This window comes from Xiphophorus maculatus, chromosome 10, assembly GCF_002775205.1.
Source record: "Xiphophorus maculatus strain JP 163 A chromosome 10, X_maculatus-5.0-male, whole genome shotgun sequence".
Lineage (NCBI taxonomy): Eukaryota > Metazoa > Chordata > Actinopteri > Cyprinodontiformes > Poeciliidae > Xiphophorus > Xiphophorus maculatus.
Window position 1 is genome coordinate 16,619,584 of NC_036452.1, and position 26,970 is coordinate 16,646,553.

At 38.2% G+C, this 26,970-nt stretch overlaps 3 protein-coding genes and 1 pseudogene across 4 annotated transcripts; 1 reads left to right on the forward strand and 3 right to left on the reverse strand.

The window, feature by feature from the left end:
* Positions 1–713: 713 nt before the first annotated feature.
* LOC106699591 (gastrula zinc finger protein XlCGF57.1-like) lies at positions 714–5,402 on the reverse strand (the record flags this gene model as incomplete). The annotated part of the gene is made up of 3 exons (XM_023341226.1): positions 714–3,559; positions 3,851–3,970; positions 5,279–5,402. Coding segments are annotated over 3 exons (1,779 nt in total), but the record flags the coding sequence as incomplete, so codon positions are not given.
* A 2,490-nt stretch (positions 5,403–7,892) lies between these two features.
* Positions 7,893–11,831, reverse strand: LOC106699806 (gastrula zinc finger protein XlCGF57.1-like). Its single transcript, XM_023341098.1, has 2 exons — positions 11,706–11,831; positions 7,893–9,901 (listed from the first exon to the last, which is right to left on the reverse strand). Exons 1-2 carry the CDS (start codon positions 11,767–11,769, stop codon positions 8,403–8,405), a joined length of 1,563 nt encoding a protein of 520 aa, XP_023196866.1. The 5' UTR covers positions 11,770–11,831; the 3' UTR covers positions 7,893–8,402.
* Positions 11,832–12,918: 1,087 nt separating this feature from the next.
* On the reverse strand, positions 12,919–17,941 carry LOC102226835 (gastrula zinc finger protein XlCGF57.1-like). Of its 2 annotated transcripts, none has more exons than XM_014471162.2 (3): positions 17,732–17,941; positions 17,082–17,224; positions 12,919–16,238 (listed from the first exon to the last, which is right to left on the reverse strand). In XM_014471162.2, the coding sequence occupies exons 2-3, from the start codon at positions 17,197–17,199 to the stop codon at positions 14,668–14,670; spliced, it is 1,689 nt and encodes a 562-aa protein (XP_014326648.1). In that variant the 5' UTR covers positions 17,200–17,224; positions 17,732–17,941; the 3' UTR covers positions 12,919–14,667. The 2 variants fall into 2 exon arrangements, with proteins under 2 accessions (XP_014326648.1, XP_023196847.1); XM_023341079.1 differs by having other exon boundaries at positions 17,082–17,230.
* LOC111609919 lies at positions 17,361–26,025 on the forward strand (annotated as a pseudogene).
* Positions 26,026–26,970: the final 945 nt, after the last annotated feature.

The following is a 26,970-nucleotide window of genomic DNA, read 5'->3' on the forward strand; positions in this document are numbered from 1 at the left end:
ATATTTACAGTTGAACAAAGCCTCTCCTTTCTAAAACCACGATTAATCAATTATTAATAATTTTTCTATTAAATTACACATACTTGATGTTAAAGCAATTAGCATGTAGTTTTCCGGTTTTGTGTTGTGATTCACAACACATCCATAGAAGATCCATAGGAAGATGTCGTCCATTTCTATGAACCACAGAAAGATTTTGATCAGGCATTTTCACGGGCACAGGCTGTCTTGTGTCTCACTGCTGCCATCTGATGGACTTACTAAGAACCTACAACATTCTGATTTTCTTAACCTTCCTATTATGTTGCGTGTCAAATTGACCCGTTTTAAAGTAAAAAATATATATATTTTCTGTTCTCCACCCACACTGAGTGGACACTCAGCAGAAGTGGGGGAAACATAAATACTCTCTGCATGACTCATTTGTCTTGATTTTAATCAGCGGGTCAATTTGATCCAAAACAATGTATACGTGTCTCAAGTTCATTATAAACATCACCCCTTGAAAAAGAAATTAAAAATGTAATATAAACAAAATCTACAAAAAGTCAATTTCAAGGATATTTATTGTTTTTTGTGTGTAGGTTTTTTCAGTGGACATAAAATTTTTTAATTACATTTATCATCCAAATTAGTAAATTGTCATCATTAATCCTTTATTTGTGAGAAATAAATAAACATCATTGCACAAATATTGATTGAAATGGTTAGTATCGGAGTAAATTATCAGTTACAAAAATGTTTTGGAGGATGTTTTTGGTTTCTGACACAATTGCATGATTAAACACTCCACGGGTCAAACTGACCCCGGAACGTTATTGCTGTACCTCAGAAATGAACATAACAGGAGTTAAAGGGGACTGGACTAAAAATTGAGACACATATATATATATACAGTATATGCACAGCATCTACAAAAAACTTGAAATACCTTGAAGAGGTAGAATATTTTTTGACTGTCATTTCAGAGAGAAACTTTTATTATCTAGATTTCAAGCCTTTATTTCTTGTAACTGTTACATTTATGGCTTACAGATCATGAAAACACAAAACTCGGTGTCTTCGAAAAGTAGAACAACATGTCTATATTGAAAATTTGCTGTGTTACACTCTAATAACTGAATTAACTTGATAACCATCCACAAAGGTTTCCTGGGCATCTAAATGGATTCTCAGTCTGGGTCAGTGAACTACACAATCACAGGGAGGACTGCTGACTGAACAGATGTTCAGAAAAACAAACATTGAAACCATCCACAGGGAGGGCCAACCACAAAAAGTCACTGCTAAAGAAGCTGTTTGTTCAGAGTGCCGTATCCAAGCATATTCACATACAATTGATTGTAAAGAAAATCTGGTTTGAAAATATGCACTGGTAATAGAGATAACTGTAGCCTTGGGAGAATTGTACATAAAATCCATTCAATAACTAATTTGTAAGCCTTGAGTCAGCACATCAAGATCCACTATGGACAAATTCATTGACAGCTTTTCACAGAAGATTGTGTATGAAACAGAATTTGTATCATTGTTACTGTGATTTCTCATGTGTGTATGACCTCAGTTCTTCTTTTCCATAAATGAACCCAGAGGCCTAAGATGCTCAACTGTTACCATCAACAAAAAATATAAACTCTTCTGGCATCCGTCCTTACATCAAGTCGGCCTGACACTTTACTGACCATGACCTCTATTTAGAGCAAAAAAATAAAAAAAAGACAAAAAGACATAAAATAAATGTAAAAATAAGGCAATTTTTTTACATTTTGTGTTGCATACACTTTACTGAAACAATAAATTCATTATTTATGCACTTGTTAAAGATAGAAATAATACACAACATAAATGAACACAATAAAATAAAAATTCACTATATGCTTGGGCAGAAATATCCAGACCCACAGTGAGCTGCCAAAATCATTTTATCACAGGGCAGAGGCCGTTTTCCCCATTATTTGCTAATACCAGACGCTGCTCTACTTACGATGAAGCAAAGACATCATGTCAAACTCAAAATGTTCAAGCTAATCCTGATCAAAGGGAAGCAAAATAATTTGTACTGCTGTGGCATTTGTACAGAAAGTCTTTCCAAATGAATTCTCTGTATGAAATCTCTGTTTACCGTGAATCCTCAGTTTGTGATTCCTCAGATTTTCCGCCCGTGTAAACAACTTCAAACACAGATCGCAACTAAACGGTTTCTCTCCTGTGTGCATAAGCATGTGACTTTTTAAATACCGCTTCTGGACAAACCTTCTTCCACATTCCTCACAAGCAAAGTTTCCCTTCCCGGTCACCACTTTCTCCTCTTTCTGATGAATCTGCATGTGTTTTAGAAGGCGACTCTTAAGGACAAACTTTTTATCACATTGATCACATGACAACTGATTCTCCCCAGTGTGGAGTCTAACATGCAGGAGCAAACTTTGTTTCCGCGTAAAAGTGGCACCACAATACCCACAGACAAAAGGTTTTACATTTGAGTGGGTTATCATGTGGCTTTTTAGAACATCCTTAAGTCTGAAGCATCTGCCACAATCGCTGCACCTAAATGGTTTTTCCCCTTTATGGATTGTCATGTGTGCCGTCAGAGATCCATTTGAGGTAAACTTCTTATCACATACCTCACACTGAAATGGTTTCTCTCCTGTGTGACAAGTCATGTGAACTTGAAGGCCCGGCTTCCGGCTAAACCTTTTACCACATTTATCACAGACAAAGGGTCTTTCACCTGAGTGGGGTCTATGGTGAGTTTTCAAATGACATCGACTGTGAAAGATTTTACCACAATCTTCACAAACAATTGATTTTTCACAGCGATAGATTCTCACATGACATTTAAGAGCACCTAGTTTCTGAAATGTTTTACCACAATCATCACAAGAAAAGGATTTCCTTCCTGGTTCGAGTCCCATCTGTGATTCAACCTTTTTCTTCCCTCTAGAACCTTTCTTCTCAACCGAACAGCTGGAAGACTTTTCTCCTGAATGACCTGCCATATGTTTCTGGAACATCTGCTTCCTCACAAACTGTTTAAAGTGGTCGGTGCAGCTGAAGGTTTTCTTGGCAGCTTTACGTCCCACTTTACTGTTTACACCAGACTGACGTGTTCTGGGTTCCCTCCAATCTTCATCACTGTCTTCATTTTCAGATCCAGAATCTGTTAGATTGTCATCTTTACTTTCATCACTGACTTTAATCTCAAAAGAGGCCGAATGCCTGTCTTCAATATTTGGCAGTAAATTAGGATTTGGACCCAGTTCTCTGTCGGGTTCTGATCCTCCACTGATCTCTCCATCAGATTCTGTTTTCATCTGTTCAGCCGAGCTGCTGGTTGAAGCTTCTGTCTCTCTGCTGTCTTCACTTTTGATGCGATGAACTTCTGACAACTGAGGTTTCTCTTCGTCTTCATTCTTCACAGTAAGCTGCTCTACCTCCTGACTGATCCACTGTTCCTCTTCTTCCTTCTTCACCTGGGAACATGTGAAGTTCTGCTGGTCCAAACTGGAAATGCTGAGATCAGGAACCTCTTCTTTAACCACCCACAGTTGCTGATTTCCTACAGCAAACACATCGACCTCTTGGTTAGATTTCCAACCAGTCTGTTTATTGTGAAAAAACAAAACTATGTTTTATGGTAGAATTGTTGTGTGGGCCTATAGAACATGCAAAAGCATAAAAATATGCTGACAATTTCCTAACCTGGAACCTCCACAAACTATTGGACCAATGAGTAGAAAGATGGACAATTTAACATAGTCAGCTGGCTCATATTTGCAACAACTTGTAATTTAAAACCAGAATAACTTTACTGTGTCCACACAGACACACACAGCATAAGACAAACAACCTTTTCTCCCAGACTGAAGTTTGTTTAAAACCAGTAAAGGGGGTATGAGGTTCTGCTGGTCCAAACTGGAACTGCTCAGATCAGGAACCTCTTCTTTAATCACCAACGGCTGCTGCTCTTCTGCAGGAAACACACAAACATATTGGTTACATGTCACTCCAAGATCTGTGCATTGTGGGGTATTAGAAGTAATGTGTTCAGAGCTTGAAAGTACTTTTTCCAATTTTGATGGAAATTCAGATTGGAATCTGTGACCTCAGGTCTTATATTGTGCAGCTCTAACTTTTTGTCTCTCTCTACCTTCCTAGTTGTCATTTTAGCTGCTCTCTCTTGTCTCTTTACCCATTTGGTTTCCTCTGCTTCATCTCTTCCACCTGATAACCCAGGGCTAACAGGAAAAACATATTTGTATGCATGGAAAGCTATTCAGAAAGAAATTGAGATTAACTACAGATCTGTTCCTTTTAATCTTCTTTTCTATCTGTCATCACAGCTCCATCTCTGGCTCTTGTGTTTTTTTGGTTCCATGGGCTAATCTTTTGTTGTTCTCATCCTTCTCAGTTGCATCTCCCTCCATTGTAACACATTTGTTGAAAAAGGAAGAAAAAAAGTGGTTAAATTACTCACATGACATCTGTCTTTGCTGAGCCAGCATCAGAGATAATTTAAGCTAATTCCATTTCTCCATTTTCTTGCCTTTCTCATTATCAGTGGGTTGCATCATTAATCCTAATGGCGCCTCATTCTCGTCTCTTGCCTCAGTCTCTTTTTTCCCCTTCTCTGCTTAATCTCTTTCCTGAATAATTGTTTAGAATTACATTAGCTAGTTTTTAGAAGATAATTTAAGGAATAGAGGATTGATCCTATCAAAAATTGGCAAAAAAAAACAACCCTAATTGGTTAAGTAATTAATATTAACCCCTCCAACAAAGAACCTCCCAATTTAATGTTTCAGTAGCCTGATTTTTTTAATAGGTAAATGTACATGATGTTCAAACTGTGCCTGTAAAAATCATCACACTGCTAAAGGCAGCTTGAAGCCAAGCACCCACGATATGTCCAAATTTATGCTGCATTCCAGTTACCTGGGAAGTGGGACCTCGGAGCTGGCTTTTACGTCAGACACCAGGTAACCGCAATCTTGTTAAGAAGTCGGAATTTCAACATGGCGACGCCCATAAACGTGTGTTTGCAATAGCTGTTACAAACCCTATTTTAAATTGGTTCCGCTTACAGCTGCAGGCGGTACGTGTAACATTGATTTTAGACGCACTTCTACACGCGTGTCTCGTCAAAATACGCATGTTTCCGCCACAGCTTGCTGTTGTTGATGCGAGGACCGGCCATGTTGAAACGAGAAATCCACCTTACAAATAGTAACTCGGGAGTAGTGGGAGTCGCTCCCAGTTTCTCAGTGCAAAATCCCACCTCGGAGGGCGACTGGGAAGTCAGACTTTCCCAGTTCCGAGTACAACTGGAACGCAGCATCACCCCCGAAGTTTCCTGAAGTGTTCACTAATTCCGCTTCCTGAAACGGAACATCTATGGCCGTTCATGTCTATCGTTGTAGGTCTCAGTAGACATGTTTGGCGCAAGAGCAGCCCAATAGACAGCTACTTCCTGTTTACTTCGCGCTCCCATCGATTGTAATGATCAAAAATGTTTCATAATGATCAGATTTAGTGATTTACCTTCTCTCTCTTCCTTCACAGAGTCAACGTAGCTACGTTGTCTTCCAGACCTGCAGCTTTCCATCGTAATCTTTGTCCTCTCACGCCTCTAATCTTTTTTTGCTGTAATGGAAAATTGTATTAGACTCGAAAGGCTCACACATCCGACATCGACATCCGGTGCGTTCAAAGTGCTCTTCTGCTTTTTTGCTTTTTTTTTTTTTTTCCGGCGGTTGGCAAGAAAACCGAAGGTGTGTATTATCGCCACCTAGTGGTATGAAGTGTGATTAACTATGGTATAATTCTACAAAAAATATATATATATTTCCAAAAGTAATGAGTTGTATTTGTTTACAGTTAAATTTGAGTGTAGCTGAAATTTTACTTATTTTTTTCAGACTATGCTTTTGTAATTTAAGAAGTCCTGCATGTCCAGGTCTTTCTCTAGTCATGAAATTTCTCTTCTTTCTATTTCTTCTCCGTTTTTTTCATCTATTCTTTGGATCCTATAAAACCATCTTCCTTTTCTTTCTCCCTGCCACCTGTTTTTTGACATTCTTTCATACGGTTTTGTTTAATGACACTCTCTCCCTTGGATTTCCTCGTTTTTACTATAAAGGTGGTGAATTGTTTGTATTTCCTTCTTTGCCGTGTTATCCGCCAACACCCACACAAATGTTATCATTAAACCTGATATTTTGTAATCCAAGTAATATATGAAGTATTTCTAATAAAAATATCATGCCTATACAAATGATTGTGTTTCAAACTCAATACAGAACTTGAATCCAAATAAATTGTTTTTAATGATTTTATGTCTTCCACCCACTGCACAGCTAACAAGACTGACAAAATGTCTCCTGTACAGCAGAAACCAGTACCATAAATGTTATTACTGAAACAATAAATTGATCGCTTTCTGCACTTATTCAAAAATTGGAAGAATACGTAATAAAATATAAACTTAAATTCCCTGCATGTTTTGGGTAGAAATATGCAGCAGCAATGTGAAATCACTTTAAGTCACAGGACAAATGAGATCTGCTCCAATATTTTCTGCTAATGCACATGCCCCAAACTACGAAGCAAAGTGATCTTATTACATAGGTAATTATTTTCCACAATAGTTTTACCAGTCGTTTCTTGCTATATGTTAACATGATGCACATTTCATTAACAGAACAGACTGGACTCTGTCACCGTCTGAGTATCTGATTGTCCTACTTATAGTCGTCACATGAGCAAATGCGCATTAAAACGTGCCCTTTATCTTCCAGTGTCCCTCATTTAGCTGGAAGCGTCTTGCTGCATACTCCGACAAGTCAAGGCGAGAAAAATGAGAAATCAAACCCTCTCCAGCGCTTTACCTGTTCCTTTGCAGATGCTTCATAGTAGTGCACTGCAATTGCACTACTTACGTGTCCACATCACAAGGGTGGCCATCTTCAAACCTATGCAAAACATTGCAAGACTTCATCTTCAGTCGTATTGATTATTGCAACAGCGTCTTCACAGGTCTGTCCAACAAATCAATCAAACAGCTGCAGTTGATCCAGAATGCTGCTGCTCGCGTTCTCACTAAAACCAGGAAGATAGAGCACATAACACCAGTTTTAAAGTCCCTCCACTGGCTCCCTGTAGCTCAAAGAATAGACTTTAAAATACTGTTGTTAGTTTATAAATCACTGAACGGCTTAGCACCACAATACATTAAAGATCTGCTGTTGTTGTATCAACCTTCCAGACCTCTCAGGTCGTCCGGTTCTGGTTCTGGTCTGCTCTGCATCCCCAGAACCAGAACCAAACGAGGAGAAGCAGCTTTCAGCATCTATGCACCACAAATTTGGAACAAACTTCCAGAAAACTGTAAAACAGCTGAAACACTGACTTCTTTTAAATCTTGACTAAAAACCCACCTGTTTAGAATTGTATTTGAAACGTAATCAATTACAAATTTATTGATGGAACTTGACTTAATGCTGTGTTTTGATTGTTGATTCTATCTTGAATTGTGTTTCTGTGTTTGTAATGATGTAAAGCACTTTGAAATGCCTTGCAGCTGAAATGTGCTATACAAATAAAATTTGATGGTTGATTGATTGCAAGCTGCATTTGCATGCAATTCCCTCTGCTTTCAATTTCATGCAGCAGAAACTATCTACCAAAAGTCATGGCCATGGAGAAGGGGCTGTAGTCATCAGCCATCTGCAGGCAGCTTCTCTTATTTAGTTCACTATTCAATATATAAGCACAACCCCATCAATTGTATCAAAGTCTTACTTTATTGTTGGTTCTAGAGGTTTCTTTCTATTCTATTAACTTTAAAGATTGACTTCTAAAAGGAAAATCAGAGACTGGTTCTGCAAATTATTATCTTTTAATTATCCTTTGCTTTTCAAGAGAGTCCTTGCCAACAAATACAACTCAAAGTTACACAGTTAAAAGAAAATGACAATGAAAAACAGACATGTTATTGAATGAGTCTTTAGAACTTGAGTTTTAATGATTGTTGAAAAACAATTACCCAATCAAAACCGCTCATGATTCCTCTGAAAAGAACGATCAGCACAAGCCGTACTGATTATCTAATATGAAGAGAAGGTATGTACTGGTTGGACAGAAATGATTAATAGAAGCATGTTTTAGACAATAAGTGAGATTATGGTTTGATATCACCTTAATTCAGCAAGGTAGGAACACTCAAAGAAATAAATCCAATCAATTTCAAAGTTTTCTGTAGCAACATAATGCTCTACTTACTAAGAAGCAAAATAATCTTGTCCAATTCAAAATGAATCCAGATAAAATGGAAACAAAACAATTCAAACTGCTGTGGTGTTCTTGCAGTAAAGCTTTCCAAGCAAATTCTCTGTGTACAATCTCTATTTACTGTGAATTTTCAGATTGTGCATCTTCAGGGATTCCGCTCGCGTAAACAAATTCAAACAAAGATCGCATCCAAATCGTTTCTGTCCTGTGTGTCTGACCATGTGTCTTTTTACATGCGACTTCTGGACAAACCGTCTTCCACATTCTTCACAAGCAAAGTTCCCCCTTCCAGACGCCACATTCTCCTCTTTTGCATGAAATCGCATATGTTTCAGAAGGACACACTTTCGAGCAAACTTTTTATCACATTTATCACACGACAGCAGGTTCTCACCAGTGTGGTGTCTAACATGCAGGAGCAGACTTCCTTTATAAGTAAATCTGACACCACAGTATCCACAGCCAAATGGTTTTACATCCAAGTGGGTTGCCATGTGGCCTTTTAGATCACCCTTAAGTCTGAAGCATCTGCCACATTCAATACATACAAACGGTTTTTCTCCCTTATGGATGGTCATGTGGGTCTTCAGACCTCCATTTGTTGTAAACATTTTATCACATAGCTCACACTGAAATGGTTTCTCTCTCAAGTGGCTTATCATGTGACTATTGAAACTATGCTTCCATTTAAACCTTTTACCACATTTATCACAGGCAAAGGGTTTTTCTTCAGTGTGGCATATCATGTGAATTTTAAGGGTATGTCTTAGTCTAAATGTTTTGCCACATTTATCACAGGCGAAAGGTCTTTCTCCTGTGTGGAGTGTCAGGTGATTTTTAAGTTGAAACTGACAGTGGAAGCTTTTACCACAGTCTTTACAAACAACAGATTTTTTACTACGATGGATTCTCATATGACATTTAAGAGCAGCTTGGTTCTGAAAGATTTTACCACAATCGTCACAAGAAAAGGATTTCCTTTCCATCTGTGCATCACTGTTTTGCTTCCCTCTAGAGTGATTCTTCTCAATCGAACAGCTGGAAGACTTTTCTCCTGAATGACCTGCCATATGTTTCTGGAACATCTGCTTCCTCACAAACTGTTTACCACAGTCAGGGCAGCTGAAGGTTTTCTTGGCAGCTTTACGTCCCACTTTGCTGTTTACACCAGACTGACGTGTTCTGGGTTCCCTCCAATCTTCAGCACTGTCTTCATTTTCAGATGCAGAACCTGATATTCTGTCATCTTCACCTTCATCACTGACTTCAGTCTCAGAAGAGGCTGAATGCCTGTCTTCAATATTTGGCTGTAAATTAGTATTTGGATCCGGCTCTCTGTCTGGTTCTGTTCCTCCACTTATCTCTCCATTAGATTCTGTTTTCATCTGTTCAGCTGAGCTGCTAGTCAGAGTTTCTGTCTGTCTGCTGTCTTCACTTTTGATGTGATGAACTTCTGCCAACTGAGGTTTCTCGTCAACTTCATTTTTCTCAGAATGACTGATCCACTGTTCCTCCTCTTCCTTCTTCACCTGGGAACATGTAAGGTTCTGCTGGTCCAAACTGGAACTGCTCATTTCAGGAACCTCTTCTTTAACCACCAGCTGCTGCTCTTCTGTAGGAAACACATGAACATATGCCTGTCATTTTGCTTGACGATAAATTGTCCCAGTAGTTATTGTGATCAATCATAATATTGATGTTTGAGACCATTTTCAGGTGATATAGTGGTAATGGCATAATAATGCAAGACCACATTAGTAAACTTTAAATTCTATTGAATATTTAACACTGGAACTGGACAACATGTTAAATATTCAAAACAAACAAAACAAACAAATAAGCAAAACAACAGAAACAACAAATAAATGAATTATTGAGTCTCTGTAAACAAAAACGTTTTTGGAAAAAAGGGTCTGGGTGAGACCAGTGCACCAGACTGAAGACTTTTGTCACCCAATTTTTGGTAGAGAGAGAAAAGAGAAAAATGATAAATCATGCAAATGGAAATTACTGATCTTGTTTTAATTTATCATGCGAATAATTTATTTATTGCTTTTTGCAAAAGGCCTACAATATCGTTTAATTAATGGTTACATTTTACACCAAAGACTGCTTATGATGTGGATAAAAAAACTCTTAGCTTGGGATGAAAGTGTTATGAGCTTGACCGGCGGTTGCATATTGTCTTACACTCAACTGTAATTAGTTTTTTCTCTCTACCTTCCTAGTTGTCATTTTAGCTGCTCTCTCTTGTCTCTTTACCCACTTGGTTTCCTCTGCTTCATCACTTCCACCTGACAACCTAGGGCTTACAGGAACAACATATTTGTTAGCATGAGGAGCTATTCAGGAAGAAACTGTACTGTTCTGAGACTAAAGTTAAAGTTGTCACATTTAGTTAAAGACAGTTATTACAGCTCCTTTTAATCTTCTTTTCTATTTGTCATCACAGATCCATCTCTGGCTCTCTTGTCTTTTGGTTCCATGGGTTCATCTTTTGTTGTTCTCACCCTTCTCAGCTGTATTTCTCTCCATGGTAACGAGTTTGTTGAAAAACAAAACAAACAAAAAAAATCTTGAATGGTTAAAGTTACTCACATGACTTCTGTCTTTGCTGAGGTAGAAACAGAGACAATCTAAACTAATTTCATTGGGTTCATTATTTAGACATTTGCATTACTTAAAATCCCAAATTATTTTTTTTCCAGGATATTTAGGTAACGTGCAATGTATTCTACATATCAGCAATATTGTTTAATTGATATATTATCTATGAGTTTTTAGGCAGTAGGTTATCAGTAGAGCTTATCTACTGGCAAATTGTGCAATTTGATTATATAAACCTCGGACTGTTTCTTATTTGTAACCGTCGTTTAAGCACTAGTTAAAAACTTTACACAATGCTTCAACTACTATGGTGTTGATGGAAAAAGCGGGGAAATGCAAACCACGGAACAGAGAACATATTCATCAGACACTGATTGTAAAACATTCGACTAAAACGGGTCTCGATACAGGTGTCAAAACCGTATTAATTTAAATTAACCTGTAAAAGAAAACCCACATTATAAGGGCTGTCGTGGATGAGAAACATGATAAATGTCGGTCATACATCCAGAGCGATGCGCGTTCCTGCGACAGGGAGCGCAATTCTCAGCGTAACACTAGAAAGCCCTACTTTCTCAATGCCGCGTTCAGGTGCCTTCAGTTCCCCTTTTTGTGGATTCACAATGTCCAGTTCATTTTAAAAACTTTTCAAGACTCTTGGCGACCTTTAGGTGTTTGTGTGTATAGTTGTAACTCAGTATACATATTTGCCGCCGTATTACCCCCAACAGCTCTTTCCTGTTTGCCTCGTGCTTTGATCGATTCTAATGCTCATAATTATGTCACAGTGGTCAAATGAAGTCATGTACCTTCACTTTCTTCCTTCACGGAATCAACGAAGCTCCATTGTTCAACTGGTCCGGAGGTTTCCATCTTGGTCCTCTCACGCGCTTAATGTTCTGGCTTTAATAGGAAACAGGGTTGGCCAGTGACCAATACTTTCACTTCCGCCCTTTCGTCCTTGTTGGATTTACTGGCGGTTGGCAACAAACTTTTAGTAGCATTACCGCCACTTACTGGTATGGAGTGTGGTTAGTGATCTATTCTACAAAAAATAAATCAATCAATCCTACCTATACATATAAAAGCCACTATACACACACACACAAATATACATACTGTACTTACACAGTTTGTGCTCCAATTTCCCAAATTTATGCCTTGTACCATATTCCTAATCTTCAGGTAGGCTTTGAACCAACCTGCACCTTGCAGTTTCTCTGGATGTTCTGCACAGACAGGAAACAGGTACAAACTAAAATTTCAGCTGGAATTTTACCTGACTTATAACAATGGCTGAAATCAGGCCACAATTTTCTTAGCCTGACCATTTAGAAACCTCATCTCAGGTTTCTACGTCTATGTTTAACTCAACTCCTAGTTCTTTGAGTTTAATGAGATGCCATGCACACACAAACAAAAAAAAACAAAAAAAAAGTTGGTCGCAACCAAGAACTTCATCAATTCAAGTCTTTATATCTGTGCTTAAATTTCACAGAACAGAGCAAGAGAAATACAGAGGCGATATCAAATTTTATTTTCAAAGTCATCTTTCAGAGTCAATTCTGTAGCTTCTTGCAGGAAACAAGTTAGCATCACAGTAGGATGTCCAGTACTCCACTGCAGCGAGTCTGTACCTCAGATCTTCTGGTGCTCTTTAGACCCACTCCCTGGGTGCTGTGGGGTTCCAGGTACAGGGATGTGGTCAAATGTATCCTGGGTGTATTTGGAGTTAGAGCAGAAGTCTCTTGCTCGCTGGTAGCCACGGTGGACGTTGAGGGATGAAGGGTACACAGGGTGGGTTGCAACCAGTCTCAGAAAGGAACAAACCTTTATTTACCGATCAGAGGTGCTTATAAAAATGTCTACTTTCTCCAATTATGACATAAACAGCTTGAAACCACGGAAAGGCTTTTTACATTAAACACTAAGTCTAACATTAAAAGCGAGTTCATGTACATTGCATAGCTTTTGTGTACTTGTGCAGTTCATTTTTCTAATAAGGCAGAGAGAAAAAAATTATTTCCACTTGCAGATACCCTTTTTTGCAAACAAAAACCTCCATGTTCTGCTAATATATAATTTATTAATTAAAGTCCAACCATCATTCATTCCAGTGACTGAAGGGGTTTTCTAGACGTCTTCCTTTCCACTGATGTTTTTCTATTTATTCTGCTAGATCCAGACAAGGCTTCCACATCATTTAAAGTCTCTAGGACTTTTAGTAGGAAAACACCTATTTGCTTTACTTCTCAATGTTCGCCCTTTAGTGTCATCCTTTAACTATAATGTTGAGTCAAACAAATATTTGTGTATGCAGTCAAAATCATATGTACACCGAATAAAAAGACAGATACATTTTTTTTCCAGTGTCTGAAGTTAAGTCAGGCTGAAATTGAAACTGACCTTTTATTCAGCTCCTTTTCCGCTTTCCAAGAGGAAAGACAAAGGGAACATTAAAAACCCACAGAAAAAAACATGGGAGTCCTACTGATCTGAATGTGAAGAAACTGCTTGGTAATCCATAGATTAAATACACACTAAAGGTCAGGAGTAATTCAGTCAAGATGTAAATTTAATTTAACTCCACTGGAGTCTACAATGAAACAAGTCCAACGGATCCAGACTCAACAGTAAGTCAGTTCAAAGATAAGGTGCACCACAGCAATGGTTCTGATGCTTTCTTGCTAGAAATGTTCAAGAAAAATATTTATAGAATTGTTGAATTTAGGGAGTTTTAGGGCAGCATTACGAAAGCATGAAGAAGAGCAAGGGATTAAAAGAAATATTGTTCCTGTGATCAAGACAAGAGGAATGCTGCAGAAGACGTTTTGGTAGAACAAATCTGCAAGGTACCTACAAATTCACAAATGCAATCACAAATACAGAAGAACCCAGAAAGCTTTGAAGGATCTGTCATTGTTTCTTTGGAAAGCATTTTTATTAGTTGAGTGTTTCATTAATATAACACTGGAAATAAACAATATTGCATTTGGGTGTAAATTTAATTAAGTTTGCTGTTTCACATTTAACAGAAAACCTAAAGCTTAGAGTATTTGTACTGGAAAATAGAGGAAAATCTAATGATCGTTCATCGACTTCAGTTGTGACGTTCATAGAAACCTCACAAAGAAAGGCATCAATGTGTGTTGCAAAAATCACTCTAACATAAATAATTAGAAGTTTGTAAGCAGAAACCTCCTAGCCCATCCCCACCTGTTATTAATCTAACATGTTTGGATGTGAACTCCGTTGGGTAGAGTGAACTGATTATTGACCTGTCTGCGAAAACAAGTGTTCAACTTATACAACACATGGTCAAGTCAAATGAGTAAAATCTATATGCGTCAACACGTATTTCTTGTTGGTTAATAGTCACAGGCCTTTGAGTTGAGATGGTTAAATATTTCTGATCGCAACTGTAGATACATTTTCTTAGAAAATTTAAGATTAAAGGTCTAACTGCTCTCTGTGCAGCAAATTCAGCGCATACAGTCCAGCATTTTTATGACATTAAAAGTTTCCAAGTATATTTTTTGCATACCTATTGAAACACTCTTGGTTAAAATTTAAATCCAGAGTACTGTCAGTTTTAATAAAAGGAAAGGTAAAGAGCCCTGGGCGGTTTTGTTCATCTATTTCAATGCAGAACTCCATCTCACTTGAAATAAATTGATAATGTGATTTTTTTGTTATTAGGTCATATGGCTCAGAATGAGAAACATGACAACGTTCTAATAAAAGCCCAACAACTCACTCTAAACATGCTGGTCAGGAACGTGATGATTTCTCTAATTGGATGCACGTGTGTTTCTTCATGTTTGAGATTCGAACAAATTTTTTGCCACAATTATTGCAGCTATAGGGTTTTTCTCCTTCGTGGGAACTCATGTGTGCTCTAAGATCTGCTGTTGTACCAAATCTTTGACCACAAGCATCACAGCCAAACTGCTTTTCCCCCGGGTGGACACTCATGTGTCGACTGAGAGTTGAGTTCTGGGTAAACCTTTTACCACAAACACTGCAGCCAAACAGCTTCTCTCCTGTGTGGACATTCATATGCCTCCTCAGAGTTGAATTCTGGGTAAATTTTTTACCACAAATATCGCAAGCAAACGGTTTCTCTCCAGTATGGGTGCTCATGTGTGCCAGAAGATTTGCAGATTTAGTAAAGATTTTACCACAAACTTCACAGTCAGTTGGTTTGATGTGAGATTTCATATGCTCCTCAAGATTTTCAGTCGTAGTAAATCTTTGACCACACACTTCACAGTTGTATGGTCTTTCTCCTGTGTGGACATCCATGTGTCTCCTAAGAATAGAGCTTTGAGTAAATTTTTTATCACAAATATGACAGCTAAATGGTTTCTTTCCTGTGTGTAGTGTTCTATGTGCCCGGAGATTTGCTCTTTTGTTAAATCTTTTTCCGCACACATCACAGCTGAATGGTTTATCTCCGGTATGGACACTCACATGTGCTCTAAGATTTGAGGTTGTTGCGAGTCTTTTACCACAAACATAGCAGCTAAGTCGCTTCTCTCCTGTGTGGACAGTCATGTGTGTTTTGAGTGCTGAACTCTGACTAAATTTTTTACCACAAATATCACAGACAAATGGCTTCTCGCCTGTGTGCACTAGCCTGTGCCTCAGGAGATTTGCATTCTGGGTAAATCGTTTCCCACAGTCGTCACAGCCGTATGGTTTCTCCCCTGTATGCACTCGTAAATGTGTTTTGAGATTGAACTTTGAATCAAACTGCTTATTGCACACAGAACAGCTGAAGGTGATTTTCACAGAGTTCCCTCCTGCACCATATTTTCCCCCTGACACTGGTGCACATGGATTATAGTCTCCATCTTCAGTTTCAAGTTCAGAATCAGAAGATTTCTGCCAATACTCATCATCACTGGCTTCAGTTTTAGTAGAGTTGGATGAGTCTAAAGCCTTTTCATCCGTCTTTGGCTGCACATGACCAGGTTGATCTGGATCTGTTGAGGGTTCTGATCCTCCACGGTCCTCTTCATCACGTTCTGGTTTTATCTGTTCGGTTGACCTTCTGGTCGGAAGTTCTGGTTCTCTGCTCTCTTCAGTTTTGACCAAAAGAAGCTCTGAGAACTGAGCTTTTTCTTCTTCATCTTCACTTTTCACAGTAACCACCATAAGAGGGAATTCATTCATATCTGTCTCCAGTTCCTCATTAAGCTGCTTTCCCCCCTGACTGATCCTGAGTTCCTCCGTTTCCTCTTTTATCTGAGCCGGCTCTGAACTGCATTGGTCCAAATTAGTGTTCCAGGAAACCTCTTCTTTGATTACAATTTGCTGCTGATTATCTTCATGTAACACTAAAACAGACAAATAGCAGAGGAAAAAAGATTAGCTGACATCAAACTACCTTAACATTTAACTTTACTATATTTGAACTATTACTGCCAACAGCCTTATTCCAGATTGTGTAAGTCTCCTCCCACAAAATTGTACACACCTTTTCAAAACAGTCATTGGATTGTGTTGGCCTCAGAGCGTTGGGGGGTGGGGGGGCATCATTTCATAGACATAGAGTGTCTTTATTAAAGCACAGATCTAAACTTTTCTTATGTCAGATAATACACACTAGCAAATATTATCTGCAAGTGTGTCTTGCAGAAATTTGCAAGACAAACATCAAGACAATAGAACTGCTGATTTCTGAGGTCATTATATATGAAAATGTATGCGGTATGTCCAGTGGCAAAGGCAAAAGTAGACACAGTAACCATAATAAAATGTTCATTATTCATTATATCACTAAATTTCAAAAGATAAGTATTCCATATATCAAGATCTTTTCTTGTGTTTGTATGGGCGTAGCTACTTTAGCATTGTTGTATGGTTAGTATGGTGTGTGTGTCTGAGTATAACCTGGTATACTCGACTCCTCAATAAGGAGCTGTCACATGGGTTCTTAGATTCGTGAGGCCAATGACTGCTATAACGTTATAATAGTCAAAAAAATCTTAAGTATTTATAGAAAAGATTGTTGTCTGCTTATGAAGTGCTTAATAGATTGTGTTGCAGTTATCAGACCAGGCAATATATAAAGATACATGATGAGGATTAATAAAATTCTGAGCTAAAGAGTAATAAATATATTGTGATGTCGGCAAGGATATGTAGCGTCATTAAAACTACTTAATTCTGTCACTTACTGAGATCTTTGTTGTCTTGTGTTTCCTCCTCCAGTTCTGATGTGGATGCTGCAGGTATGGGAGGCTCCAAGCTGAGCCCTCCAGTTTCATTTGCTTCAACCTTCATCATTTCAGACATCCTTGCTCCACTTGGGATTCTTCTTCTGTTGCTTATAAAAGATATTTCAGAAATTTAGACTTTAGAACATCCAGCATGGATCCACTTCAGCTGCTTTAGGAAGGATGCCTGGAACTGTAAAAACACAATTTACGTTCATGTTGGTTCTTTCCACTCCCAATATGGCCGACGCTTTGACGTACTGGACCAGCGTACAGCTCGCCCAAGCGAGAGTTTAGCTACTTTCATGTTACGTTTTACTTACAAGATCAACTGACTTACATTGAACTAAACTTTTTAATTAAAGTTTTAGTAAAAATGTATCTTAAGTAGAAAGAGGACCATACCGCTAACGGCTAATTAATTTTAGACGTAATTTTGATCAGGCATCGCTTTTTACACACCTTACATGCTTTTCTTGTTCCTCTAAATTCACAAATAGAAAAGTCCCAACGATTGGAAAAACCACTCAGCTCCATCTATTTCCATCAGGCAGCTATGATAATCTGCATCTGTGTGCATTCTTCAGGAAAGAAGGTCACACCGTACTTACCTGCGCTTTCTCGCTTATTCTCTCCGTTCAATCCATCAAATGAAGATTATGGGTTCTTTCGGATTTATTTAGCCTTCATAGTCCTCTGTTAATCAGCTTGTGACCAGGGATCTCCCTGCCATGCCATTAGTTTTATCTTAAACTTCTTATACCGCTCAATAGAAGCAATTCTGTAAAAACATCCAAACCGCCTCCTACGAAAGCACCAGCTTCGTCAGTACTACCATTATTTTGTTCCTCCTTTCTTCTCAACAAAGCACCCGACTAAACGTTCCTACCCCTGAAATTGTATTTCTCAAAACACGCGGAACTAAGAGTGTCCTTCAATATTATTCATAACCCGTCTCTTATTTTGTCATGTTGCAACCTTAAATGTTAATGTGTGTTATTGAGGTTGATTAACAAAGTAGTGCAAGGAAAATCTCATTAGGTATTTCACAAGATCAACTAATTCTATGTTGTAAATAAATGAGGGGAAAATATAAGAAAATCTAAATTTGTGTGTTCTCTATAAGACACATTGTTAGAAAGCATAAAGAATAAAAGATGAGTCCACAATGTCTTTCACACAACTTCCACACAATAAAATAAATAATAATGTGACAAATTGATGTCCATGAAAATCACACAAAAGCTTTACTGGTCAAGACTGAGTGCACAAAGGAGAAATTTAACATATGTGTACAAGGGCTCACAGTACATAGACATAAAGTTTAAATAGATCAAATGTAGGGTAAAAAAAAAGGGTAAAAGAACAATATTTACTTATATATGCAACAATTTTTTTCTTGTTCAGTCTCATCTATCATTCTGAATACTTAAGACTTTGTATTTGTAAAATAAATAAACAATAAGTACTTCATATGTAAAAAAAGACGATACTGAACTTAATATGTATTCTGTGTTTATATTCGATTTTTGGGAGGCGGGGATGGAGTGTAAAATGGATAAATTAACAAATAAAACATTTTTGACAGAAAAATAATAGTTTATGTACCTTAAGTTGTTGCTGTTTTGAATTATGTCTGATTATTTTTGCTTCGCGGTTACTCGTTTTATTTATTTATTTTTATTTTAATGTGTTACGGTTACTCTTGTACAACCTATCGTTGTTGCTTAACATTAGATGTGTCGGTAAGCAGTTTATTAAAACAGCTTAGACCTGGGATTGTTCTGATATCAGCGAGACTCTCAGATAAACATTAACATCGTCTAACAGCAGCAAAATCCTACAGGTGACACTAAGGTTGTTCTCTTGTGAATACATTTTTTTTATTATTCCTTAGTTTTTTGCATTTTGCGATTATTTTAACAACAGATGGTTTGAGGTCCGGATCTACGGAGCCCTCTAGGGGACATGGGGATTTTTTTTTCTTTTGCGTTACCTCGCAAAACTTTTGCGTTACCTCGCAATACTTTTGCGTTACCTCGCAAAACTTTTGCGTTCCCTCGCAAAACTTTTGCGTTCCCTCGCAAAACCTTTTGCGTCACCTCGCAATACGTTTGCGTTCCCTCGCAAAACTTTTGCGTTACCTCGCAATACTGTACTGGTCAGTTATGCAGCATAATTGAATACTGCAAGCCTTTCCTACGGTGGGCGCCGTACTTTATGCTTTAATATAAGGTTATGTGAGGTATTTCCATGAATGTTAGAATCTTTTTGTGAAATATCTGAAGTTTTATATCTTTCTTTAGGATAGAAAGGCACCACAAACCTACGATATAAACAGAAACCTTCCGTAAGTAGGAAAGAAATAAAAATACATCCTAATTTGGACTATTTCTGAGTTATTATCGCGGTTAATAAATCATCTGACAGTTTTGATTGTGTCTCTGTTGTGTTCGTAACCTGAATGGTTTAAAGAGCTGCTTTCAGTGCCGCTCCATCTTAACCTTAACAGACATAAACATGCAGTAAAAAATAAATCGATTTTCAATCAGTGTTTTGCACCAAACAGTTTTTACTGTTAACAAGTTTTTATTATTAAACACACGACAAACTAATGATGGTAAAGGGCCGCACTGGGTTATCTCGGGGAATCTCATCTGTCCGTGTATCAATCAGCTCCAAACCATTTCTTTGTTCTGTCACAATTATCGATTTATTCCATTTTGATGATCAGGTTCCAAACTTTGCAAGGACTGACCGCCCCACTCACCGCTTCCTAATACACACAAAGCCAGTATCCTTCCCATTCATACCTGGTGACGTCACTCCCACGTCGACACACCTAAGTGTCAAAGCCGCTGCTCCTGTCATATCAATAATTACTTATTTCATTCATATGGCTCTTACAGAGCCTCAGTGAAAACGTGTTTATTATTATTAACTGTTTGGTGCAAAACACTGATTGAAAATCGATTTATTTTTTACTGCATGTTTATGTCTGTTAAGGTTAAGATGGAGCGGCACTGAAAGCAGCTCTTTAAACCATTCAGGTTACGAACACAACAGAGACACAATCAAAACTGTCAGATTATTTATTAACCGCGATAATAACTCAGAAATAGTCCAAATTAGGATGTATTTTTATTTCTTTCCTACTTACGGAAGGTTTCTGTTTATATCGTAGGTTTGTGGTGCCTTTCTATCCTAAAGAAAGATATAAAACTTCAGATATTTCACAAAAAGATACTAACATTCATGGAAATACCTCACATAACCTTATATTAAAGCATAAAGTACGGCGCCCACCGTAGGAAAGGCTTGCGGTATTCAATTATGCTGCATAACTGACCAGTACAGTATTGCGAGGTAACGCAAAAGTTTTGCGAGGGAACGCAAACGTTTTGCGAGGTAACGCAAAAGGTTTTGCGAGGGAACGCAAACGTTTTGCGAGGTAACGCAAAAGTATTGCGAGGTAACGCAAAAGTTTTGCGAGGTAACGCAAAAGGTTTTGCGAGGGAACGCAAACGTTTTGCGAGGTAACGCAAAAGTTTTGCGAGGTAACGCAAAAGTATTGCGAGGTAACGCAAAAGAAAAAAAAATCCCCATGTCCCCTAGAGGGCTCCGTACGGATCAATCAGGTAAATGCAAAAAAAACAAACAAACAAAAAAACAACAACAGAAAAACACCGCCTAGCGGTGAAAACGTGTTTCCAGCAGTAGATGTCACGTGTTTCCGGTAGAGCTTTTTCCAGCTGCACGCTCCAGGGTGAAACTCGGAAGATTTTGTTGTCTCTTCTCTGCAGTTGCCGCTGCTTGAAGTCTTTAATGAGCCATAACTGTGTCAAATGGAGGAAGAGGTTAGATGAAGAAACCCAGACGGAGCGTTAACCTTCGTTGGAGCTGCGAAGAGAGACAGAGAGAAAGGTAAACACAATGCGGCCTTCTTTCCCTGCTGCATTCATTGATGAAGCACAAATTGTTTTGTCTGACAGATAATTTAACCCGCTGATGAAATCGCCAGGAGCTTTAAGTGGACACGCAGAGTCACTGACACGAACATGCTTCTCTTCGCGTCGGTATAATTATTAGCAGGATCGTTAATCTACATTGCTACTGCAAAAAACCGAATTTATCTTCGATTTCCAGCGTCACAGACCTGAGAGATGTTCCACCAAACGCCTTTAATAACAACAAGCTGCATCCACGTTCATGTGTGCGCATCTTTGGAAAAGTGGTCAGCAAAATACGCATGCGTACAGTGAAGTAACTCAAGGTCTCTGTCATTGTAGGTGAACCCGTTTGGCACCAAAAGATCAAAAACTGTCACAGAAAGAAAATGTAAATTCTCGCTGATAGGAAATGTTAAAAATAAAATCAAAGAGATGGAGCCAGAACAGTAGTTTCTGCATGAATGTGCGCAAAATTCCACATGAATTCATGCAGTTTTAGAAAATATTTGAATGATGATTTGCCGTCGGTAGCCATGCTAACTAGCCTGAGCATTCATGACAGGCTCTGTTGTGATGAACCAACTGTAGTGTAGCAGAGAGAAAGAGGGAGGATATGAGCAGCACATACACCAGGAGGATTGACAGTGCTGAGAGTCTCCTCCTGGTTCTGATTGATGGCTTCTGACAAAGTAGTATATTTGTTTAGATGATAGTTACACAATAGGGAAAAGGCAGAGGAGCTTGATTTTGTTCACAGATTATCTATCTTATACTGTCATGACATAATGATGATTTTAATAAATGTGTAAAAAAAGATATATTTTTTATAGAAGTTACACAACCCAGCTTTAAAGTCCCGGCTCTAATCGCCATATATCCAAACGTTTTGTAGATCAGTGATTTGAATGATCTTGATATTCATTTCTGTTTTTATTCCAGGTTCTAAAATGTTTTTTGTGAAAAACTAATGCACTGCCTGGTGTTTGTGTGGCTGTAGTTTCACATGGCGCCGCTGAGAAATCAGCAGGAAATACTTCTTGAAACTTAAAGCTACAGTTCATCTCTGAGCTGCAAACAGGCAGGAAGAGGGTTAAAAGAAGCAGCGCACAGGATGTCTGGAAAGACAAAAACATCAAGGAGACGATCCAAGGACGGTTCTTAAGGCTGCAGCGTCCACATCGGAGCCTCAGCAACACAAACCAACAGAGATCTTGGTAAGAGAAGTATTATTGTTTTATCAACTGAATGTCCTTTCCATCTGTTTTATCTGACTAAAGCAAAGTGTTTTGAAGCAGTTCTGAGACGTTAACTTTCTAAGATGGACTGAACTCACCCCGGTAAACGAGGGGAGAGTTTTGGCTTCAGTGGATGTTCTCAGAACCTAAATCTGACGATTGTCTTGAATCATCTGTAAAAGGTTTAATCCTTCAGTAGCCTGTGCTCAGGAAAATTTTATTAAACAGTCTCACACACAGCAGCACTATAACAGCTTATTGTAATATTGTGTACAGTAAAATTGTTACTTTAATTTGGAAAGCATAGTCATAGGAGCAGCCTGTGATCAACTCGCATGAAACGCAGTCCTGCTTGACACCACCTAAAGATGAAAATGCATCAGAGAAGGTACCTTACACCGCAAATTAAACTTGACCAAATTTATATCGGTTTCACACTGATCCAAGAGCAATTACATGCAGTCTGTTGGATAAAGTATTTTGTAATTTTAGCATTTTACAGTCGCATTTAGGTCTTTAAATCTGTCCTAATTTAGCAACAAGCCATTAACATTTTCTTTGTTTAGAAACTGAAGGAAGGTTTGATATTTGAATGTTATCCCTGATTATACATGTATTTCAGGTCTGGTTGGACAAGAAGAGGTTCTGCTGAGCTTCAGCAAGCAGAAACAAGAGACTATGGAACTGAAAGATGAAGAAAAGGAAGTCAAGATCAACCCCACTGCTGAAACTGTGAAAACTGAAGATGACGAAAAGAAACTTGAGTCTTCACTGCTCAATCAAGTCAAAATTGAAGAAGATGTGAAGGCAGAACCTTCAACCAACAGCTCTGCTCAGCAGATAAAAACAGAAACAGGAGATCACAGTGGAGGACTGGATCCAGACAATAACCCTGATCCAAATAATAACTTAAAACTAAATTCAAATGAAAATGATTCACCATCTTCAGAGACTGATGCAAGCAGCAACGATTACTGGCAAAAATCTGCCGGTTCTGGATCCGAAACAGAAAGCAGTGCTTGGAAGCAGACCATTATGCTTGAGCCAGGTGGTAAGAAAAATGTAGCCTGTAAAACTGCTGCAATATCCTTCAGCTGCTCCGAGTGCGGTAAACAGTATCGCCACAAGTGGTCCCTGAAGAAGCACCTGGGGGTCCACTCCGGGGAAAGGCGTTTTCTCTGTAAAAATTGCAGTGAAACTTTTAGCGAATATGTGCAACTGAGGACACATATGAAAATACATGCAGATGAGAAACCTTTCCTCTGTGATATTTGTGGTAAAGGTTTTCGCAGAATGGGCGACCACAAAGCACATCTCAGAGTTCATGCTGAAGAAAAGCCACTTACCTGTAGCACATGTGGAAAAGGATTTTATTATCAGATGAACCTTAACAAACACATGAAGGTCCACAGAGACAAACCTTTCAGCTGTGATCTGTGTGGTAAAACGTTTAATGTTAAATCACGTCTTAGGATGCACATGCAAAACCACACTAAAGACAAACCATTTAGCTGTGGGGATTGTGGGAAAAGTTTTAATTTTAAGTCACTCCTAAAGACTCATATGATCACCCATTCTGTAGAGAAACCTTTTAGTTGTGATGTTTGTGGTAAAAGCTTTCGTGCAGAAGAGCATCGTGAGACACACATGAGAATCCACACTGGAGAGAAACTTTTTGACTGCAGTTCTTGTGGTAAAAAATTTCTCCGCAGCGCAAATCTTAAGACGCACATAAGAATCCACACAGGAGAGAAACCGTTTATTTGTGATTTCTGTGGCAAGAGTTTTAGTTCTCAAGGGAGTCTTGTGAATCATATGGTGGTCCATGCAGCTGAAAAACCTTTTGCTTGTGATGTTTGTGGGAAAACATTTCGCAGACCAGTAGAGCTTAAAATACACACAAGAGTGCATACGGGCGAGAAGCCGTTTGGATGCGATATCTGTGGAAAACAGTTCAGTCAAAGCTCACATGCTAAGATACACATAAGAATGCACACCGGAGAGAAATCATGTGCTTGTCACGTTTGTGGTAAAGCTTTTTGCGAGCGAGGGTCTCTTTCACAGCACATGAGAGTCCACACAGGAGAAAAACGATTTACCTGTAATGTCTGTGACATGCATTTTAACCGTAAGTATAAGCTAACAACTCACATGAAAACACATGTAGAAATTCAGTCTGATGCAGGAAAACTTAACCAAAGTGGCTAGTGATGACAAACTTCAGTTTGTGTCATTTTGTAGCTGCCTGAATGTGGATTTTTTTGTTTTTTAATTTGGCTTCCATTATGTTAAGTTTAAAATTTTAGTAAATTATCATGCCTTCAGGGTATTTTCAATAAATACATTTTTCAGATGGACAAAAACCTACTTCACTTAGTAAGTTTTGCTTCAATGCCTCAAGGCATTGCCTCAATGCTGTTCTCAAATATTGGACACCACATTGGAAAATGTACATCACCTGTACATTTAAAACTAGAACAGCCAAGACTTCCAATAATATTTAATTCTATAGTCTTCTGCATGCTGTTTGAGTAGGAATAATGTTTTTTGGATGCTTTCAACAGTGAAATCAAAGGTGTGTAAGATTAGACCTTTTATGATGTTCAGGTCGGAGACTGAGGCATTTACAGACAGACTGGCAGATGTTCATATTTTCATTGGGAGGAAGTTGGAATTTGAAAATCAGTGGGGAAAATTAGGATTGAGTGCTTTGGAGATAAAGTTGGCAGTGAAAGGCCAAGATGTCTTGGACATGTGAAGAGGTGGGACAGTGGATATATTGCATAAATGATGTGAAAGATGAAAACAGCGAGTATGTAAAGGGTTTCATAAATTATCTTGAAGTCTGAAAAAGTATGAATTTACCCATCATTTTCCAGATCAGGATAAATATGAAAGGAACTGGAGAATGGAAAAATGTTTGAGTTTCCAGGCTTCAACTCTTGTTCGGTTATATTTCATTTCTAAAGTGTGACACTGGGTGATTTAAAATGAATTTGTATCCGTTTTGTTGAAATTGAAATTTAATCTCAGCACTAATCTAACAGTTCACATGAGAATCCACTCTGGAGAGAAACCATTTGTTTGTGAGGAGTGTGGGAAAAGTTTTAGTGCACAAGGAAGTCTGAGTCACCACATGATAGTTCACACTGTGCTTCCTAAAAAACCTTTTAGTTGTGATGTTTGCAGAAAAACATTTCGTAGAACAGCAGAGCTCAATACACAAGAGAGTCCACACAGGGGAAAGGCCATTTGGGTGTGACGTTTGTGGAAAACGGTTTCGCCAAAACTCGACACTTAACATGCACAGGAAAATCCATAAAGGAGAGACATCTTGCATTTGTCATGTTTGTGGTAAAGCGTGTCGGGAGCGAGGTTCTCTTTCAAGACATCTTAGAGTCCATACAGGAGAAAAACCCTTCAGCTGCAGCATGTGCAACAAAAGTTTTAAAGAAAAAGGTAAACTAACGACTCACATGAAAATTCAAGCAGGAAAGCAACCTGACCAGAGAGAAACTATCTAGATTGCTCTGTAACAACAAGGTTTAGATGTTTTGGTTATTAAATTGCCTTGTCAAGCTTGACCATAAAAGATACCAAAAATTGGAGCACTGGATTGCAAGCCCGATAGTGTACATTCTTACTTTTAAGACTAAAAGAGCTCTGTTTCAATCAGAAATTTAAATGTGAAAAACCAGAAAAAAAACATTTTTCCTCAATACAAAAAAATTATTGTAAAAATTTGTGAATGAAAAAAAAACTGGTTTAGAACATGAAAGTCTTTTGAAATAAAGCTGTGTTGTTTTTGCTGGGGGAACTGAAAAAAAAAGTAATCTTGCTCAAAAACTGGTGTCAGCAGAAGATGATAATTTTTTGAGTAAGACAACTTATGTGGACCATACTGTTCCTTAAGCGTGTACTTAAAATAAAAAGCAAATGGATTACAAATTGCTCTAGAAAATTTTTGCGATTCAGTTTCAGCAACATGTGAAATACACTCATTGTGCAGCATTCCCAGTTTATTAACAAAATGTGCAGTTGGGAATCTCACTATTCGGCAACACCTATAAGGTGTCGAATTGGGCTGCATGTTATTTGTTTTAGATTTAAATTGGATTGTTGATTATTCTGAATAAATGAACAGGAATAAACTGAATGCATTTAAAATGCATTTTGTTTCTGAAAACAAGCAACAGCTTTCTGTGAATTTAAAGAGAAATAACTAAAATCAGAGGATCTGCGGCACTTGTTTAAAATAATGCCCAATAAACATGTAGCAGCAAAGCGCAGTTGGTAGCACCCAGAACCATCTTGCAGCAAGATGGTTCTGGGTTTGAATCCCGAGCCGGGGTCTTTCTGCATGGAGTTTGCATGTTCCCCTTGTGCATGTGTGGGTTCTCGCTGGGTACTCCGGCTTCCCCCCACAGTACAAAATTCTACAATTATAATTGGGGACTTAAATCGGTTTTCTTTACCAAGGTCCCATGTCTCCTGTGTGATAAGAAAAGTGCTGGATCACTGTTATGGTTTCATTAAAGGAGTCTGAAAATGTTGCTTATTGGTTCCTCTTGGATTTTCTCATTAAACTTGATGCAAATCTGTTGTATTAAGTATGACATGTAGGTATTACTCAGTACTTTTGCTTTTCACTTAAATTAAATGTCC

Excerpts from the sequence above, each read along its gene's own strand:
- LOC106699806 (XM_023341098.1), bottom strand. The coding sequence starts at position 11,769 with ATGGAAACCTCCGGACCAGTTGAACAATGGAGCTTCGTTGATTCCGTG. Across the intron at positions 9,902-11,705 it reads CGTGAAGGAAGAAAGTGAAG|AAGAGCAGCAGCTGGTGGTT; the intron begins GTACATGACTTC and ends TGTTTCCTACAG.
- LOC102226835 (XM_014471162.2), bottom strand. The coding sequence starts at position 17,199 with ATGTCTGAAATGATGAAGGTTGAAGCAAATGAAACTGGAGGGCTCAGC. Across the intron at positions 16,239-17,081 it reads ACAAGACAACAAAGATCTCA|TGTTACATGAAGATAATCAG; the intron begins GTAAGTGACAGA and ends TGTCTGTTTTAG.